General features: G+C 44.1%; 2 protein-coding genes across 2 annotated transcripts in view; one reads left to right on the top strand and one right to left on the bottom strand.

The window, feature by feature from the left end:
* Positions 1-11,078, top strand: part of LOC111068303 — a 35,395-nt gene extending 24,317 nt beyond the window's left edge. The window contains 5 exon segments of the mRNA XM_041594902.1: positions 4,323-8,205; positions 8,257-8,370; positions 8,373-9,095; positions 9,971-10,114; positions 10,343-11,078. Of these exon segments, the coding sequence (XP_041450836.1) occupies positions 4,323-8,205; positions 8,257-8,370; positions 8,373-9,095; positions 9,971-10,114; positions 10,343-10,647 (5,169 nt within the window). The 3' untranslated portion in view covers positions 10,648-11,078.
* A 321-nt stretch (positions 11,079-11,399) lies between these two features.
* LOC111068306 (syntaxin-18) lies at positions 11,400-12,849 on the bottom strand. Its single transcript, XM_022357698.2, has 2 exons — positions 11,754-12,849; positions 11,400-11,687 (listed from the first exon to the last, which is right to left on the bottom strand). The coding sequence occupies exons 1-2, from the start codon at positions 12,768-12,770 to the stop codon at positions 11,499-11,501; spliced, it is 1,206 nt and encodes a 401-aa protein (XP_022213390.1). The 5' UTR covers positions 12,771-12,849; the 3' UTR covers positions 11,400-11,498.
* Positions 12,850-19,224: the final 6,375 nt, after the last annotated feature.

Here is a 19,224-nt window from a genome sequence, read left to right as displayed (position 1 = left end):
TGATTGTGTCATTTACTTGTGGAGCTCCGTCTCCGTCTGAAAATAGATTATGACAGCAGAATGTATCCGTCTGTCTGTCTGTCTGTCTGCATTTATCTCAGCCTTTGAGACACTGCCTTTGCCTTTGCCAACAATTTTTAAACAATTTAGAAACCAATTAGGAACAGATCTCTTTGGCTTTCAATAGCCCAGACTATGGCAAAAGTGTGCCTTGAATAATGTACATTAAAACCAAGTCTAACCAAAGAATGAATAATAATAATGGATCTATAAATATATGTGTGTGTAAGAGTACATATGGAAATATCTCGTGCATATATTTTCATTAATAACAGTTATCGTGTATTGATTTTATGATAATATTATTAATTTTTATAAGATAAGAGAACCTCGTGGAACTCAATTCATTTTCGTGTTGCATAGACTGGGAAAAACCGTAGCTGCCAAATGCCGTTTAATCACTTTCAGCCCTAAAATATGCTTAGTAATGGTATTGCGTAATGCTTGAGACGGATTTGGTTTTTCTTTTGTGTTGTTTACGGGTAGAACAAATACCAAAATGTTTTGGAAATATAGCCGTATGTACATATGTACGTATTTCGGATCGTAAGATTATACTCTGTGTATTTTTATCCTGAACTGACTACGGGATAATTCTCATTACTTTGCTTCTCCGTTATTCTTGTTCTCTTCTCTTGCTGTACTCGTGAGCGAATAAGAAAAAATAGTACTAGGAAGAACATTGGAAGGCCAACATTAGATCAGGATATTAGTGAAAAAACCTAACAAATGCCAATAGGAACCCAACACATAAAATTACTTACAGAGGAGTGGGGGGATAACTAGGACAGAAATCACATGAAAAAAATAGAAGAAAAAAGAAATTGAATCGATGCAAAGCAGACTGAAAAGAGTTATAAATATTAAGGATTCGCATACTAAATATTAATTTTTAGCTTATAGAAAAAAATTAAAGGAAACTGGTTCAAATAAGGCTAAGTAATTTTTATCATTAAAGTTATATTAAGTTGCTATTTTTTAATATTTAGTATTTGTCTAGGACTTGTTGGATGCCAGAAAGCATTCGGCAAATATGTACATAAATTCATATGGACATGGGCTTACTTATGTGTAGATCTCTTTATTTCAATCCCTATTTCACTATCTCATTTCCAATGGTTCTCCTATTAATTTATTACTTGTATAAAATTAATATTAATCTGTATCTATTATCGTTTGCAATCTCAAAAAGTGTAGAAAAATTCCCGGCAGCTATTGGGTATTTTTTTTCCATCCATGTATTTACAATAAATGTATATGTATATTTTGTGGGTATTTTTGTATGACTAATTGAGAAATGTATTAGATTTCGAGACGAGATCTCATCCACGTAGCAAAACGCTAATTGAGATGTTTTATTGGTGATAATCAATCAATTTGTGTGATTTGTATACGGCGTACTCGTTCGCTATTGACATTACAAATCTGTTGTATCTTTTTATCGGGGATTCTAGTTCTGGGTCTTTCTATTTGTTGGGTGCAGATTCTCGTTCGATCGATTCGGGCCTTTTCCGCCCCCCGCTTTCCCTCGCTTTTCTTCCGTTACTTGGTGTGTAGCCGGCCTGGCCTCTGGGTGCGTCTCTGGGTGCGCGCTAGGTGCTCGCTCGATTGTTATTTTTATTAGATACAACGACGCGATGCAAGTTTATTTATTTATTTATTTATTTATTTCAGTGTATTCAGCGCATTTGCGTCTATTTTTATTCGCCTGGTCCACTCGAACACAGTTACACAGACACCCCACATCCCACCAGACACCACACACCCCGCACTCTCTCGACTCGCGGACAGTTGTACGGACAAGACGGACGAGATGGACGCAACGCAACCGGACGGCATTTACTTCAATTGTCATTTACACTTGACAACGTCTCTGACGGCAGTCGGCTGTATTCCGTTTCGTCGATCCGGTGGGTTCGGTGGGGGGCTGGGGGCTCCACCTCTCCTCTCTCATTGCCAGACCGAGGCTCGAGGCTCGAGGCTTTGGTCTTTTTTTGAATTTGGGTGTTTTTTTTTTTTTTTTTTTTTGTGGTTTTGGCCAGCAGCAGCAGCTCTCTCATCAGTTATGCATTGTCGGCAGCTTGTGCATTCGAAATCGTTCAAATTTCCGTCCCGCTCCGTGGCGATCTTTCGCCGAGCTATGCATAAATTTCTGGGGGTCTGGTCTCTTGTGCTGGTGCTGGTGGAAGGCTTTATGTCATTTTCGGAACTGTATTTGCATTACCATAGCCTAAGCATATTCCCCCCTACCCCCCCTACCCATGATCACCAACCACATCACGTTGCCAGTTTTTTTCCTGCTCCTCTTTTATTTTTCTTTATTTTATTTTTGTGTTATTTGTTGCGTCTCGAAAATTGTATCAGCATTCTCCACCTTTTTCTTTTTTTTGCTTTCTTTACTTTTTTTTATTTGTTCTGTGTGCTCTGCTTTCATCCTACCTAAGCACTTTGTTGTCTATTTACGAAAGAGATCTTGAACTTGTTAATTGATTGTTATGCTCTTTATTTTTCACTAGAGAGAAGTACACATACATAAGTGGCAGTATGTACTCTCACTGGCATTCACTTTTACATTATTTTAATGCTTGTCCGAGAGTAAGACATTCACTTTTCATGCTTCTACAGCTTATCGGAGGAATATGCTACTACTTTTGAGATGGATGAATCATGCCATGATGGATGATCAGTACACTATCAGTAGTGAGAGTATCATTCATATTTGCACTATATTCACTCACATGATTCACTTTTGGGGAAATGGCACTGCTGTCACTTTTGAAATACAGTTTTTCTCTCCTTTCCACTGCTAATTTGAAAGGAAGAGATGCATCTACTGCTTTTCAGATCAATGAACTGCTTGCCACTTGTACCAAAACTGCTTCTTTTTGCATTGGATCGCGTGTGGCTGGTGTGCGAATCCAGTGCTAACCAGCATATCCAGCATATCCGTTGTGGTCTTTATTGATCTCCCACCATCCATAACTAAAATTAAATTTGAAACAATTGATGGGTGTATGGTATATGCTGTAGACTTGTATCAACGCCCTTAAGCCCAAAACAAAACAAAAATAAAAACACACGAGAAGGCCATATAAATATTCAACAAAATATCAATCAGGATCCCCAGGCATTTGAAATTTTAATTGAAATCATTCGACTACGTCAGGTCTTCAGTCTTTTTCTTCAAAAAATAAAATACTCTCGTACTTGTACTTGTACTCGTATGTATGTTTTTATTTCTTTATAGTGTTCGTGTCTGGTTTATCTGTTTTTGAGGCATGTGGCATGCCTCCTCCTTCACTCCCTCTCTATAATGAAGTCGCTCATTTGGAAAACAAAGCAAATTATTTGCTCCAAATCACAACACAACGGAAAACGAAGGTGCCGACGGCCGCCACCAGCACAGCCAGAGTTTGTTGCCATTCCAAGGGGGCACCAGCCTGAGCTGTTGTGGTGCCGCCTTCCACCTGCCACCAGCCACCAGCAGCCTTCCTTTATTGGCTATTTCTTTGACTGACCAACTGGCCATAACCCATTCGCATTCGCTCGTTAAGCTGTTACTTACCATTGTTTGTTATTAATAGGCAAAATGCTTAACATTTTCACTGCCAGTTAATTAATTCATAGTTTCAACGAAAGGTAAGCAAACGCCGTGCCGCACACTCCAAAAGTGGAAAGAAACGAAATTGCTAAAGCCCTCTCCCTGCCTGCCCAGTGCCCAGTTTTGTGGGTCAGAGCCTAAGCTTTTGATTGCCTCCATTCACCTTATTAGTCATTAACTACTTGTGCCTATCTTTATGTGCACTAAGTAGAGGGTTTAACACACAAGAAAACTGATAATAATCATACTCCGCATGTGCCAACAGATTAGTGGGCAAGCTTTTTAAATTTAGGCAGATGTAAAACAAAACACCAAACAACAAAATTTAAAAATAAATAAATAAATAAAAACCCTTCATCAATGTGCCTTGACATGCATACGACATGCATTTTGTTTTGGGATTCCCTGTCTCGATTCGAGCATCAACGTGCCTCGTCATGCACACGACATATATTTTGTTTTGGGATTCTATGGATCGAGCCTCGATCCCAGTCTCGATTCGAGCATCAATGTGGCCTCGTCATGCACACGACATGTATATTGGTTTATTTTTTTGCATTCTCGGGTAGTGTCTCTATTAAACTATTACACTTTTGGATGTACATCTAAAATCCATTATATCTAATAAATTATTTATTCAATTCGCTTTTTTCGCCCACAGGTCAGCCGCGACGATGGACTTCCGCAGGAGATTTGCCGCCAGTGCATGGCCCAGTTCCTGATGGTGGCCAAATTTCGAAGGAAATGTGTGCGAATGCAGCAGCGTTTGCAGGACTATGCCCAGGAAATATCCGACCGGCAGGCAGCCAGACAGGCCAAGCGAAAACAGAAGCAGCAACAGAAGCAGGAACTGCTGCAAGAGACGCAGACCACACGACGGGAGGAAAAGGAAGCGAGGGACACGGATACCAACACGGATGCTAATGCGAATGCGAATGCATCGGACTACATGCATTTGCCCGAATCACAGATGGAACGAAAGCGTCGCATTATCTCTGAGTCCGAGGGTGAAGCCCCATCCGCGCTGCCGCCACTGCCAAAACTTGTAAAGACGGAGGAGGCCGCCGCGGAGGAGGTTCTGCCACCGCCCAAGGCACGTCGCCTGCAGCTGAGGTTGCGCAGAATGCGAACACAGTCCGCAGGAACTCCGGAACCGGCTGCGAATGCGACTGGGAATGGGAATGGGAATGCGGAGGAAGGAGCACCTGCCCACGCTGATGCCAGCAGCATGCCCTGGAAGACAAAGGCTGCGCGGAAGCAGCTGTCCGAGTCGTGGTCCAGCTACTCGCCGGCTCCCTCCTCGGAGATGGAGGGCCGAAGGAGTACCAGCAGTGAGGCGGCCACAGAACATCTGAGCGATCTGTCGGTGGGGCCACTCTGTGGCTTCGAGAGCGACAGCAATCCCTCCTCCACCTCAGCGCCATCGGAGCTCAAGTTCCCCAGGCGATCGCCCAAAGCGATGGCAGCACTGCGACGTGGCCGTCGTCCGCGGAGTTCGCCCGTTTACATGGCAGCCAAGCGACAGCGGCGATCACTGAGCAAGAAGCCGACGGTGAAGGAGCTCATCCGGCAGATTGGAGCTGAGTCCAGTCTGGAGGAGAACACAAAGTCTGACGGGGAAATCTCCTGCGAAAAGCCAAAGGAAAAGCAGTACGAATCAGATGAGAACTGCCCAACTCCGCTGCGTCCGGTGGCAACGTCTTCCTCCTGCGACGAGGCAAGCGACATCAGTACTTCAGATGCGGAGGCGGCAGGAGAATCATCCATCGATGAGGTCGCAAAAGAAATCCAAGAATTAAAAGAAGTCCCAACGGATGGCAAGGAGTCCCCAAATGAATTGGAAACCAACTGCGATGGCAAACCAGAGGCAGAGTCGGTCAAAGAGCTGCCGTCCAGGACGGAGAAGTCACCGAGTGATTCGTCGGATGAGAGCACCTTACGAAATGACGAGGAGACTCCGTCCAAGCAAAAGATTGAGGAAGAAGATGAACAAACATTGAAAGGAGCAGCCGCCACTGTAGATCTATCATCGATGGAGCTACAGTCCAAGGAACTGACCTCGTCCACGGAGACCACAGCCACAGGCACAGTCACAACCACAACCATTGAGGGGGAACAGCTGTCTGTGGAAGGAACAGACCAGCCAGAGCAGCCAGAGATAATTGTGAGCATACCCCTCGAGGCACTCAATGAGGATCTGCAGCGGAGATTGTGCGTGGAGAACGCTGGAGAGCAGCAGGAGGAGGAGGAGGATCAGGATCAGGAGAAGAAGCAGCAGCTTCCAGGCCATCCCGACGATGTCAACAACAATGCAAACGATGAGAATTTTTGCCAGAGTGCTACAGCAGATAGCTTCAATTCTGCTGTGGCACTCCAAACAAAAGAAATTGAAGCCCCCGATAGGTCCACAGATGCAGAGCCACTAGTACACGTGGCAGAGTCCCCACCACCACCATCACCACCGGATGGGGACGACGAGGACTCCTTCTCGTCCACGGATGAGAATGAGATCCAAGTGGTAAGGACTGGACCCACACCCATGGACTTTCTAGCCGAATTCGAGAAGCATTGCGAGAAGGGTCTCGAGCAGATTGGAGCCACCACACCCGCCCCATCGCCGCCACCCACACCCAGAGCCGAGCCCCTGCCGCTGGCCCTCAACGATCTGGAGGCCAAGCAGCAGCTCGAGGTGGAGATGAACGATGTGGAGACCACACTGAACGGCATCCTCAACGAGATGCAGGACCAGCACATGTACACGCCGACCTGTCCGCACATCGATGAGTTCCTCACCTCCGCCGACTATGCCTCCCTTAGCGAACCCGAGCAGGAGCAGGAGCCGGAGCCAACCGGCGACGCCAAGCCAGTTCTCGCCGAGTCGCAGGAGAAACCCAACCCGGGGGCCGGTCAGCGGGAGGATCTCTTCGACAACAGCAACTTTAGCAACGAGCTGATTGGCTTCCAGAATGATATTCCCTGCTTCGAAAACATCGAGGCCTCGCCAGAGCCCGAGCAGAGTCTGCATCTGGAGCTGACGCAGTTCCTCAACGAACTGCAGCCACAGCAGGCAGTGCAGGGATCGCAGGTATCGCCCGGGGTATTGCCAGTCCAAGTGCAAGTGCAGGTGGCGGCACCGCAGGTTGAGCCAGTGGCAGTCCCCCCCGAGGTGAAGCCTCTGGTTGCGCAACCTCAGGTGGAGCAACAGCGGCAGCAGTCTCAGGTGCACGTACAGGTTCAGGTGCAGCAGCAACAACCTCTAGAGCATCTTCATGTGCGGCAGCCAATAGTCGCGAAAGCTCTAGAGCCACCTCAGATGGTCCAGGTGCCGCAGGTGCAACACCAGGAGACGACCACGACCGTTTCCTATGAGCAAATCTATCATCATCATCATCAGCACTCTGTCCAGCAGCAGCAGCTGTCGCCCAGCAAGCTGCAACTGTTGCCTTCGCCAGGACTAGCAGCTCCCATCGATCCGCATCAGCAGCAACAACAGCAACAACAGCAATGGCAGCATTATCAGCCCCAGGAGCAGCAGCAGCAGACGACACATCTGCAATGGTCAGCAGTGGGCGGACTGGAGGCCATCAAGAGCGGCGTTGGTCCCATGGAAAGCACCACAACAACATACTACATAAGTGCTGGGGATCTGTACCAGCACCAGCACCAGCACCAGCTCCAACAGCAGGCTGCACCATTGGAGGCCACCTACACGATGCTAGATCCCAATGAGAACTACATGCTGGAGCAGGCCAACCAGCAACAGCAGCAGCAACAACAGTTGCAGCAGCATCATCATCATCAGCAGTTGCAGCAACAACAGGCACAACAGCAGCAGCAGCAACAACAGGCACAGCAGCAGCAGCAGCAACCCATCATGATATTGATACAACAGCCGGAACTGCAGCAGCCCGTGGCCTCGGCCAGTAATCCACAGCAAGCGCCGATGCATTTTTACGGTGCGCCAATCAGCAACGAGCTGCACCATCTGCAGCAGCAGCAACAGCAGCAACAGCAGCAGCAGCAACAGCAACATCAAAATCAAGTACAAAATCATTCAGTATTAGGAATGCAGGCAGCGGCGGCAGCAGCAGCAGCAGCAGCCTCTCCAATGCCCGCAACCACGCCAAAGGGTCGCGCTGTGTCGCTCAAGTGCCGCTTCTGCCAGAACGGACCGAGATTCAACAACAGTCTGGAGTACAGTCGTCACATCATCGAACTGCACCCGGCGGTGGCGCCATTCAACTGTCCGCATTGTCCTTTGGCCTTTGCGGCGCGCAGCAAGCGGTCGCAGCACATCCTCAACCATCATGTGGTGCAGCAGTATCAGTGCGGTCAGTGCTCGCAGGTGTTTCCCGCCCAGCGAGCCCTCGACCTGCACATCCAGCGCTTCCACATGCAGATTGCCAGCAAAAAGGGTGGCAGAGAAAAGGGAGGAGGTGTGCGCGTGGAGGAGGTACAACTGCAGATCAGCAACGAGCAGCAGCAGCAACATCAGCAGCAGCAGCCGCATCCGTCTGGTGAGTTCTAGTCGAATCGATTGCCAAGTAGAATCCCTGCTAATGATCCGCTTTATCCTCCCTCCTTTAGCTCTGGAGCTGCATGGACACACCACGCCAGGACCACGCAGGCAACGCATTCTCTGCTGTCCGGACTGCGAGGACTGTAAGTGGAAACTCAATTGAAGATAAAGAATCCAAGTTTAAATTCGCCTTTCCTTCAGGTACCTCTGGCCACAGTCACGGCCACGGACAGTACGAGGAGCTGCAGACGAATCTGCAGCCACCGCCAACGGTGCCAACGCCGCCATCGACGATCATGTCGGTGCCGTCCCCGCAGCCGATGATGCACATAACCCTGCCCTCGCCAGAGCAATCGGAGCCGGACTCCACCACGACGCTGCGGCAGTTCCGCAAGCGAGGCGTCATCGTGGGGCCGCAATCGGGGGGCTTTAATCAGTCGCTGCAGCTGGCCACGCCCGTGGCATCGCCCTCACCCTCGCCCTCGTCGTCGCCGTCCTCTTCCACGATAGACTCGGCCCCAAACACCCCCGCCTCCGCCTCCGCCAACGTGCAGGTCAGCGAACTGCGGACCAGCCACCAGTGCATGTACTGCGAGGAGCGGTTCTCCAACGACATTGCCCTGCGGAAGCACCACCAGCTGGCCCACGGAGCCCAGCCCTCGATGCCCTTCGTATGCACCATCTGCAAGCGGGGCTATCGGATGCGCACGGCCCTACATCGGCACATGGAGTCGCACGGCGTGGAGGGAAGGCCCTACGAGTGCAATCTGTGCCATGTGCGGTTCCCACGAACCTCGCAGCTGACGCTGCACAAGATCACCGTCCACCTGCTGTCCAAGCCGCACACCTGCGACGAGTGTGGCAAACAATTTGGTACGGAGAGCGCCCTAAAGACGCACGTTAAGTTTCACGGTGGTAAGTTTTTGGGTGCTCGAACGCATGCGGATGCGGTGGCCTACTAAGGAAATGGGAGCTGAGTTGGCAGCGGCAGCTAGTAGCTTGTAGTCCTAGTCCTAGTCCTAGTCTAGTATTAACTAATCTTGTGTTCTGTCGTTGTAATGTTCTGTGTGTAACTGTAACCCTTACTAATCCCATACAAAACGTTATCGTTGCAACAGTCTTTCTACCGTGGTCGTATGCTCCAAAGGTAAAGCAACTCCCGACCACCGAACAACCATTCCCACACAAAAATATGGTACTCCAATTGCATGCCATGCACTAACCCCCAACCTAGCAACACCTTGCCAGCAATTGTATGCACCCATGTATAAAACGTATTTAAATGTAGAGTATCAAGTAACATATCTACTCGTAATTAACACGGACCCGGAAGAAGTTGAAATAAGAGCTTTTATGGTACTAACATTGGGTGTTATGAGATCTGTAGTAGGTTCTTAAATGTTCTGAGTTTGTTATGCCTATAAACAAGACAACAAACCAAACATTTAAAAATTAAATAATAAATGCTTAAAAATAAATGCAATCGTTGTGAAGCATTGATTAAATGATTACATGGCGTCCAATTTGTATCATTGTATCGCGTCACGTGCGCCGCAATTTAAGTTTTTCTGCCTTGCAACGGCAGGACAGGCTTAATATGTTTTTTTTCTCAAAATTCCGCACTTTAAATAACAAACTTCACGCCCCAATGTGTCCGTATTTTGTGTTCCTGAACCACCGTAAGCCCATTGTCGCACCACAGAGTGTTCCCACTCGATCTCTCCTCCAAGTTCACATCGATTCCAAAATACTTTATGCAGATAAGGCCACCAACAAATTGTCTATTCCAGAGCTTGGTTACCAGTGCGACGAGTGCGATCTGGCATTCGAGTATCTCAGAGATTTACGCAAGCACCGGCGCACCCACAACAGCGAATTGTTTTACAAATGCGAGTTCTGTCCACGATCCTTCTTGCATTTTATGGGTTTCCGCGGTAAAGTCTCCAGTTTATAAGAACAAAAAAACCAACTACCAACCATTACCTTTCCGGTATAGCTAGTTGTAGATATAATTAGTAGTAGAACCTACTTTAGTACGCTTAGAATGCTTTACTGCCTTCCTGCATGGCCTAGACCTAAGACGCACTTTTAAACACTTAAGAGAATCCTTTACGAAATATACATAAAACTAATTGAGTTTTGGCTACACTTCCAATCCCTAGCTCACATGAACTCTCATCTGCCACTGGGAGTGTTTCTGAACGAGGAGGTCGCCCTGAAGTCGTCGTCGACCAACTGCAGCACCACCACCACCACCACCAGCATCAGCATCAGCAGCATCCACAATGACAAGTCCGGCGAGAATCCAGCCACACCCATAATGGAGGATGGATCGTCACCACTGACCCCGATGAGCAATATCAATAGCAATCCAGATGAGTGCTGTCAAATCTCCAATTCGGTGGAGAGCAGTGCTTTGGTTGGGCGTAGCCTACCCAGCCTAGACTCGATTGCCTCAACGCCATAACCCACGTGGCCGAGTTATTATTTAGTTTACAACGATTGCGTTTATTACAATTACCAACAACCATGCCACGTTACAGCGGCGCCTTCCTACTACTATTGCTACTTCTAGTGGCTCTAGCGAATAGCTTCCATTGGAGTCAACCTTGAGAGTCCTTAAGCCCAGCCCAGCCCAGCCTAGGCCCAGGCCCTGGCCCTGGCCCTGGCCCTGGCCCAGCACACTGATCGGAAAGAACCAGCAGACTGCATCGAATGCAATCTAAAATTGCACATAAACAATCTAGAGACTAAGCCATGAATACACTCCCACACACATACACACAACACTCCCTAACAATTCGACAGGTTACCACATACATAAATAGCTGATAAGTTAGGTAGAAATTAGACACTTAGACGTTCATGCAATGAATATCTGTCGAGATGAGATCGAGGTCGATGTCGATGGAACGTTGTACTACGCAAATTAGGAGTAAAATAAGCCTTATGCATAGTGCGAGTTTACGCAGTAGAACCCCGTATTCCTTGATATAGAAGAGCCACTAAATTAAACGAACAAATTACTTCATTAGACAGTAAGACGCTAGGCATAAATCATCATAAAAGAAAAAAACCCCCGCCACCCACCACCCGACTTAAAACCTTAAGCGTGGAAGAGAACCTTAAGCCTAAGAGTTCGATTACAGCTCAAATTGATTTTAATTCCAAATTGTTTGACCATCGTTTTATTGAAGAAACCAAACAATTGAATCACCCTTTCGTTTCTCTTCTTTTTTATTTATAAACTACTATAAAATAAACAAATTATGTCTATTAGTACGATCCAACGATTACGAAATGTGTTTTAATGCGGTCCTAGTCGTAGTACCAGTCCAGGAACAGCAAGGAGAACGACATAACAATCAAAAAGAACAGGAAATAGACACGAACGGAGGCGTTGCGTTGGGTTGCCTGGCGGATCTGCTCGTTGGCATCTTTAACATTCTCCGTGCTGCCCACAACGGCACTGGCAATCCGCTCGATGTTGTGCTGCTGCATTGCGACCTAAAAGGGCATCAAATCAAGTATTAGACAAGATACGAAATAGTGGAATGGGATGGATGGTCCTACTTTTTCGGTAAAAATATCCTGCAGCTGGGCAATGTCCACAACATTCTTCCCAATCTGCTCTACCTCCTCGGAGAGCCCTTGTAGGAAATTATACATATGGACATTCTCCGCCTCAAACAGCTGTACATCCTCTGCGCTCAGGGGATCCTCGTCATCCGGCAGCTCCTGTGCGGACTTATGGATATCCTCATCCAGTGCCACCTTGGCCGAGGAGTCGTTTAGGGCAGCCTGCTTGCCTTTGCTTCGCTTACGCGTTCGAGACTTGTGCAGCGACGACTGAGGAGCACTGCTCTCCATCTGTGCATCAGTCTCAGTCGCATCCTCGTCTTCGTCATCATCCCAGTCGCCCCAGCCATCGTTGCTCCAATCGTTGTCGGCGGAGTCCTCGAGACCGCCATCGTCCGACGGTGACGCCTCCTTGTTATCGGGGCTACTATTGCTGAGCAGGCGCTTTCCGATCTTAGCACTTTGGCCACCCCCTGGGCGGACGGGTATTTTCTTTTTATCTGCCGCCAGTTTGAGTAGTCTGTATGTCTCTAGTTCATGTTGGATCCGGTACTTTTTTTGATCCAAATATATCTGCTCCACGCCGTGAAGATAACTGACCAACAAGTCAAGCACCGCCTCGATGTGCTGCCGCTCCTGGGGCTTTCGCTTCACACTCTTCCATTCGCCACGCATCTTGGCCAGAAGCTGCGTGTAGACGGCAACGAATTTTTCCGATTCGCGATCGATCAAATTTCGTTGGGCATCTGTCATGTGCGCCGCACTCTTCAGGTGCTGGCCAATCCTCATATAGGCAGTGCGATTCTCTATGAGAAGGTTGCGCAGATCCGTGATCTTGTTGCACACCTTCTTGGCCTCAATCGCGAAGTCATCTCGGAGTCCAGTAGGCTTGGATGGTCCTGAAACTGGAGGTCCTGCTGCGGCCTTCCCTCTTCCCGACGAAGCCAGCTCATTCTTGCGCTGCAGGCGCACTGTCATGACACTCGCCTTAAAGTGCTGGGTTATGTCCATCTTAATTGCTAACTTTTAAATTTATTTATTTAAAATTCCACATCATCTGGGATAGAGGTGTATCGATAGTATCGATATTTTCCTGCTATCCGCTACTATCGACGGTTTTGCGACTATCATGATAGTATCGAGCTACAGTCGTTGCGCTCTTGATATTTTTGGATTGGCTGCTATAAAATACGAAGACAAATTTGTAAAAAAATCTACAGGTGGCATCTAATTTTTACAATGGACAAGTTCCTAAAAGGTTTCAATGGTTTCTTAATAATTATTTCAGCCCGATACTATCACGATAGTATCGATTTTTTTTTTCAAAACTTTCCACGTTGATATTCCTCGATATTGATATTCCGTTTAATATTACCAGCTAGCTGGGACTCTCAGCCCTAAACAAATAATTTTATCCGATAGATACATAAATTTTTTAAGAGATTGGCAAGTTTTCAGAAGTCCTTTTTATTGGATTACTTACATATTAAGGTTCAAACAAAAACAGCATAAAACGAATTTGTCGTCGTTTTGTGGCGCTGCCAGACTCGTGCAATTCGTAGTTGCTGCGGGCTGCCATACCGTGATATTTTGTGATATGAAATTCGTCAATTTTGATATTCAGTTTAATATTACTAGATAGTTGGCCCTCTCAGCCCTAGACAAATAATTTTATCCAATTTATCAATAGATTTTGTACAAGATTGGCAGGTTTTCAGAAGTTCTTTTTATTGGATTATTTACATATTAAGGTTCAAACAAAAACGGCCAAAGCATAAAACTTAAATGTTGACTAAATGTGACGTCAATGTTGCTGGTTAACTAAGTTTCTTCTATGCGTATGGACCTTTGTATACCTTATTTCTTTTAATTGATGTTAAATTTGTTGTTTCAGGCTGCTTTGAAACATTAATATTGCATATCTGTTAGATTGAGTTGTTTTTTACCTATCTATGCATATGTTTTTGTGCTTTATAAATACATTTATCCCGGTTCTGATACCTATTTCACTACACGACAAAATTGAACTTTTTATTTAGGCTGTGAGCCAAAATGACTTTTTCTGATAGATTTCCGGATTTAAAAATTTGTTTAGTACTTTATTATTTTTTTATGGTGTAATTGTTTTTTAAGAAGTTTTAAAATCTGGTATTTTTTTAATGGTTTTTTTTCAGAGGTTGTGCTTCTATTTTTCACATAACTTAAGTATCTTATATCTGGTTTGCATTTCTGAAAAGCTGACAAATGCAGCTATAAATCCGACCCAGACCTTTTGTATCTGCAGCTTAACGCCTGAAAGATATTAAGCTTTCAAATTCCAATTTCATTATTTTTTTGCGGTATTTTTTTATAGAAATTTTGACTTTCAAAACTCGGGAAAAGTCGAAAAAAAAAATTATTCTTGGCCAATTCTTGGTTTTAGATAGACGCATTAATTAGGCGTCGTGTTAGGTATTGCTCATCAAAATCTATGGATAAACGGTCAACTTGCAGCCATTTGACCAAAACGACTCAAAACTAATTTACCTGAAATTAGTGCTTTTTTTCACATAACTTAAGTATCTTATATCTGGTTGCATAGAACAGTGCAGTTCTAAAAAGCTGCCAAACGCAGCTATAAATCCGACCCAGACCTTTTGTATCTGCAATTTTTGGTAAAAAGCATTTTTTCTCGATTTTTCACTGCTTTTACAAAGGCTCCGGGTCGGATTTATAGCTGCGTTTGTCAGCTTTTCAGAACTGCAAAGTTCTATGCAACCAGATATAAGATACTTAAGTTATGTGTTTAGTTTTATCTTATCTTTAAAATTGTGCCTGCCACAGATTTTCGTCCTTTGTGAAATTTTTAAATACACTTGACGGACGGACAGACGGACATGACTATATCGACTCGGCTATTGATGCTGATCAAGAATATATATACTTTATGGGGTCGGAAACGTTTCCTTCTCTGCGTTGCACACATCCACTTTTACCACAAATACAATGTACCCCTTAACTCTTTTTTGAGTACGGGTATAAAAAAAGCAAAATAGCACAAGAAGAAAATACCTGAAGACCGCCAAGAAGTCGCCAAGAAAAGAAATGCAATCCAATAAACCAAAAAAATAAAATAAAAGCCTCCACTGGAACAAGCAAAAAGGAGTTTAATTTTCAGAGGTTTTCCTCCGCTCATCAGATCAGAGAAGAGCAGAGCGGGGAATGTTCTGAATATATGTATTATAGGTATTATAGGTAGATAATTTCACACTCTCTATGAGTTGCTTTAGAGCTTTTCTGTGCTGCTTTCTGAGGCATATGAGTGAAATACAGTCAATGGATTACCTTCAGGCGTATCTATCAGAAGTTGCTGAGACTTCGAAGTCAGAAGTGTGGCGTTCTGCTGCTTTCAATTTGAAACAAAATACAAAAAATTCTACCAAAACATAAACTGACAAAAATCAATAGATTTTGCATGTGTTTTACTTGCTTGGAAAAGTATTTCATCTAGTTAGCATTTACTTTTCTGTTCGTATCGTTTGATTTGAGGCTGGGCAATATTTCATTCTAACACTGATTTTCGACCTGTACGGTAGTTTTTATTTATTTTTTTTTATTTGACTTAGCGTAAAACAAAATTTCGATCTTGTAAAAAATTTTAAGTTTTAAGTTTACTCAATTCCCATTAATTCCCATGACTCGCGTCCCAGGACTCAGCCGCGGTGGTCAGGCCCCCCCCCCACAAAAGGTGCAGCAATTGAAGATGCCACTGACTGGGCTGCATAGAGGGACTGATGGATGTAAGGCTGTCGCATGATGTCCAGCACCTGCTCCAGTTGGTCTTGATTGTTGGTGCCGTTGGCGGGCCCTCTCCTTCAGTGCGGTCCCCCTGATTGATAACGGCCTGTATATTGGCCTTCAACCGTTCGTTCTTCATTCTCAGTGTCTCTATCTCCCTTTTCAGATGTCTATTTATCGGTTCCGTTCTCTTCTTGGGCTCCTTTTTAGCAGCGGAGGACTCCGAGGGCCCCAGCTGCTTTGTCGTGGCCTCTTTTCGGCTGGGAATGGCCGTCTCAATGCCAACGACCGTCTCGTTCAGCAGCTGGTAGCTATCGTTTAACGCCTCCACGTCCCCTTGGTCCCAGAATAGTTCGCTCCAGCTCGCGGCAGCGGACATCTGACATCTGACTCAGAGTGGGGCTTGGAAATGTTTAAGCTAATCCTGGTGCGAACAGTGCAGGTATTCCTGTTCGTCGGGATGACGTGCTTTCCGGATGTGCAATGCCCCTCGTTACGTGGCCAAGATCCACGACATAGCCAGTGATCAATGTTAGAGATTAATTGTTTATGTATAAATTTTATGACAAAAAATCATATCTATATAAATTTTAATAATATTATATATACGTGATGGAAAAAATAATAGAAACGGCATGGCTTGCCAATTCTTGGCAAAGTTGATACAACGGTTAGTTGGTATGGGGTTACTTGGTCACTTGGCCTCGGGCACTGTGGGCCGTTTGCTGTACCAATTGTCTTATATGTAATAAAACGGTTAAAATCGAATTGTATGTAATATTTATCGCCGCGGTGCCTTCTGGTCCGTTTTTGTGTGTTTATTCGGTTCAAATGGGTGTGGAGTATATTGTAGGGATATTAAAGGAAAACATATCCTAAATCTAAAAACTGAAGGCCACACAAGATCAGATGGTCACACATATCTAAAATGGATTTAAAAAAGTGTTTACTTCGATTTACTACAAACGAGAAGGAACGTGTGAGTCTCTTCTGGGGACGCGACTCTACTTATACCCGTACTTAGTCAGTATATACATTTTTGAGCATAAGATTTTTTAGAATTTTAGAATAAAAAAAAAATTTTACATTTTACATTTTTTTGCTACATCTGTTATCTACATCTACAATGTATATTTTACATCTAACATGTAGATTATAGATGTACCATTCAGATTCTACATCTTCTCGCGCACTGAACGCGGCAGAGTGTGCGAGCGAGAAGGAAAATGAGTTGCGTTGTCGTCCGCAGGAGGGGGCAGGGGAAGCAACTGAAAATTAATTTCGTCATTCTGGCTATAATTATGAACCGATCTGATTCAGATTCGGCAGTCTGGTAGATATGGGCATTCTCTACGATACTGCGCTCAACAAGATGGACAGACAGACGGACAGACAGACAGACAGACGGACAGACAGACGACGACAGACAGACAGACGGACAGACAGACATGGCTATATCGACTCGGCTATTGATGCTGATCAAGAATATATATACTTTATGGGGTCGGAAACGTTTCCTTCTCTGCGTTACACACATCCACTTTTACCACAAATCTAATATACCCCTTAACTCTTTTTTGAGTACGGGTATAAAAAACCATAATTCGTTAAAAGCTTTTAAGCCCCGAAATCTATAAGAATCTATATTTTGGGCCACAGCCTAATTCTAGTGTTGACTAGTGTTATTGGTATGAGCTACAAAATTTCGTTAATGTCTTTAAAAAAGAGACTGACTAGTTTCGGCATTTTGGAGCCTGAAATTACAAACAGTATCCCAAGTCCATAATATCCATTTTCCCAAGGTATTCAGACTTGTTGCACATTTCGGGCCAAAGTTGCACAACAATGCAGCTACTTCATTTCCCATGTTGCTGAAATTTTTCCCATACAAATCAAATGCATCTTACGGGAACGCGTAGGAACGTAGGAATGACTCTACGTTCCAAATAATCAGCCAAACCAATGAAAAATGGTTGAAATTTAGGTACAGTTTCAGCATTTATTGGTAAAAGGGAAATATTTTCATTTCATACCAAGTCAATTAATTGAGGAGACAACCCGTCGGAAAATGTCGCGTGCGTCAAAAATTGGCCCTAGAAAGGATACCTTTCAGCCTGGAGAATGTCAGCTACAAGCTGGAGAGATTCGGTGAATTTCCTCCCTTCACGGAGTATTTTTACTATGATTTTAAGCTACTACTTGCTTAAGTTTTACATGTATTTTATATACAATTGTTTGGTTAAAAAATGAGCAAAACCAAGCCCATTCTAGCGTTCCTATTTTTAGAAAACTGTATTTTGTGATCAGAGAAAGTTAGGTATTCAAGTGGGATCGTACATTTATATTTAACTTGGGAGTCCGCCATATAAATCCACGCCAGACCCCCTTGGGCTTACACTTAGCCACGGCCTATCATCAATAATAAAAATTTTCTTTTTGTACCAAAAAAATACTTTTTGATATAAAATCCGTTACAAAAGTAACGGTTTACCTTAAGCGTTTTCAACTTTCGGCCAAATCGTTCGAAATTTTCTGTAAACACTTGGGGTGGTTTTCTCGGCAAAGTCCAAAAACATGTTCGCGCGACCATGAAACAACAAAATATTGCCGAATATTTTTCTTCACAAGTCCGCTGAGTACCAAAAAAATATATATTAATAATTTTAAAAATCATATTAATATTTATACGATGAAGTGAACTCATTGTTGCTCCGGTTTCCGTTAGGTGAATGTGGCTCACACCACGATCATGAGGGGAAAGTCACCACGAAAACGCTCTCTTCACCTCTGAAAAGAGAGCAAATTTTGAAAACCCACCACGATTTGAGAGCGATAAATGTCAGTATTTTTTGTGCGCTAAATGAGTTTGGCGGTCATTTTCAAAAGTATATATGTACATATATGGAAAAATAAATATTTCACTTGATTTGTTTTGTCGAGTGTGACTGGAACCTCAGACACCGAGAAAAAAAAATAGCTTAATCCCGCTCTATTTAATCAGGTAAGTAACCAGTAAATATCAAAAAATAAATAATTAATAATTTATTTATTTAAAATTCCACATAATCTGGGAAGTGAATAGTGTGACCGTGGATTTATCGAAGAAATATACCCGTTTGACCCTCATAAATATACCGTAATATACCAGCAATTTATGAAATATACTATTTTGTATTATTGCTACGATATACCAACATTTTTGTGCTATTGATGAATCAATTTTGTAATTTTAAAACTTCCTTTTTAATTTATCCATCTTAATTCATTTTAAAATGCATATCATCCCTATGTGAAATTATTGAAATACAATCGATAGTCCAACTATCGGACCAGTGTCATAGACAATTATCGAGTTCGATAAATGGAGCTGGTACTACGGCGGGACTTTTTGAAAAGACGACCTAACAACTGGTTTTAACGACTAGGTTTTTATTGAATATGTACAATAACACGATTTTGTCCGCCATTTATATGCATTCAAATTCAATTATTTATATTTTATAGTAAATATGTATATGTTTGTTTGATTTTATATTTTTTATGTTTTGATTTTTTTTCTTACACAGAAATGCACTTTGGTCGCACGGAAAATGGATTGTTTTCACACAACAAGCACTTAAATAATAAGAACTTAACGGTAAATTTTCTACACACAGTTTGGAAAACAAAGCACAAAGAGTCAGAGAAA

This window comes from Drosophila obscura, unplaced genomic scaffold (genome assembly GCF_018151105.1).
Source record: "Drosophila obscura isolate BZ-5 IFL unplaced genomic scaffold, ASM1815110v1 contig_4, whole genome shotgun sequence".
Classification (NCBI taxonomy): domain Eukaryota; kingdom Metazoa; phylum Arthropoda; class Insecta; order Diptera; family Drosophilidae; genus Drosophila; species Drosophila obscura.
This window is presented reverse-complemented; position numbering and strand designations above follow the sequence as displayed.

Excerpts from the sequence above, each read along its gene's own strand:
- LOC111068306 (XM_022357698.2), bottom strand. The coding sequence starts at position 12,770 with ATGGACATAACCCAGCACTTTAAGGCGAGTGTCATGACAGTGCGCCTG. Across the intron at positions 11,688-11,753 it reads AGGATATTTTTACCGAAAAA|GTCGCAATGCAGCAGCACAA; the intron begins GTAGGACCATCC and ends ATGCCCTTTTAG.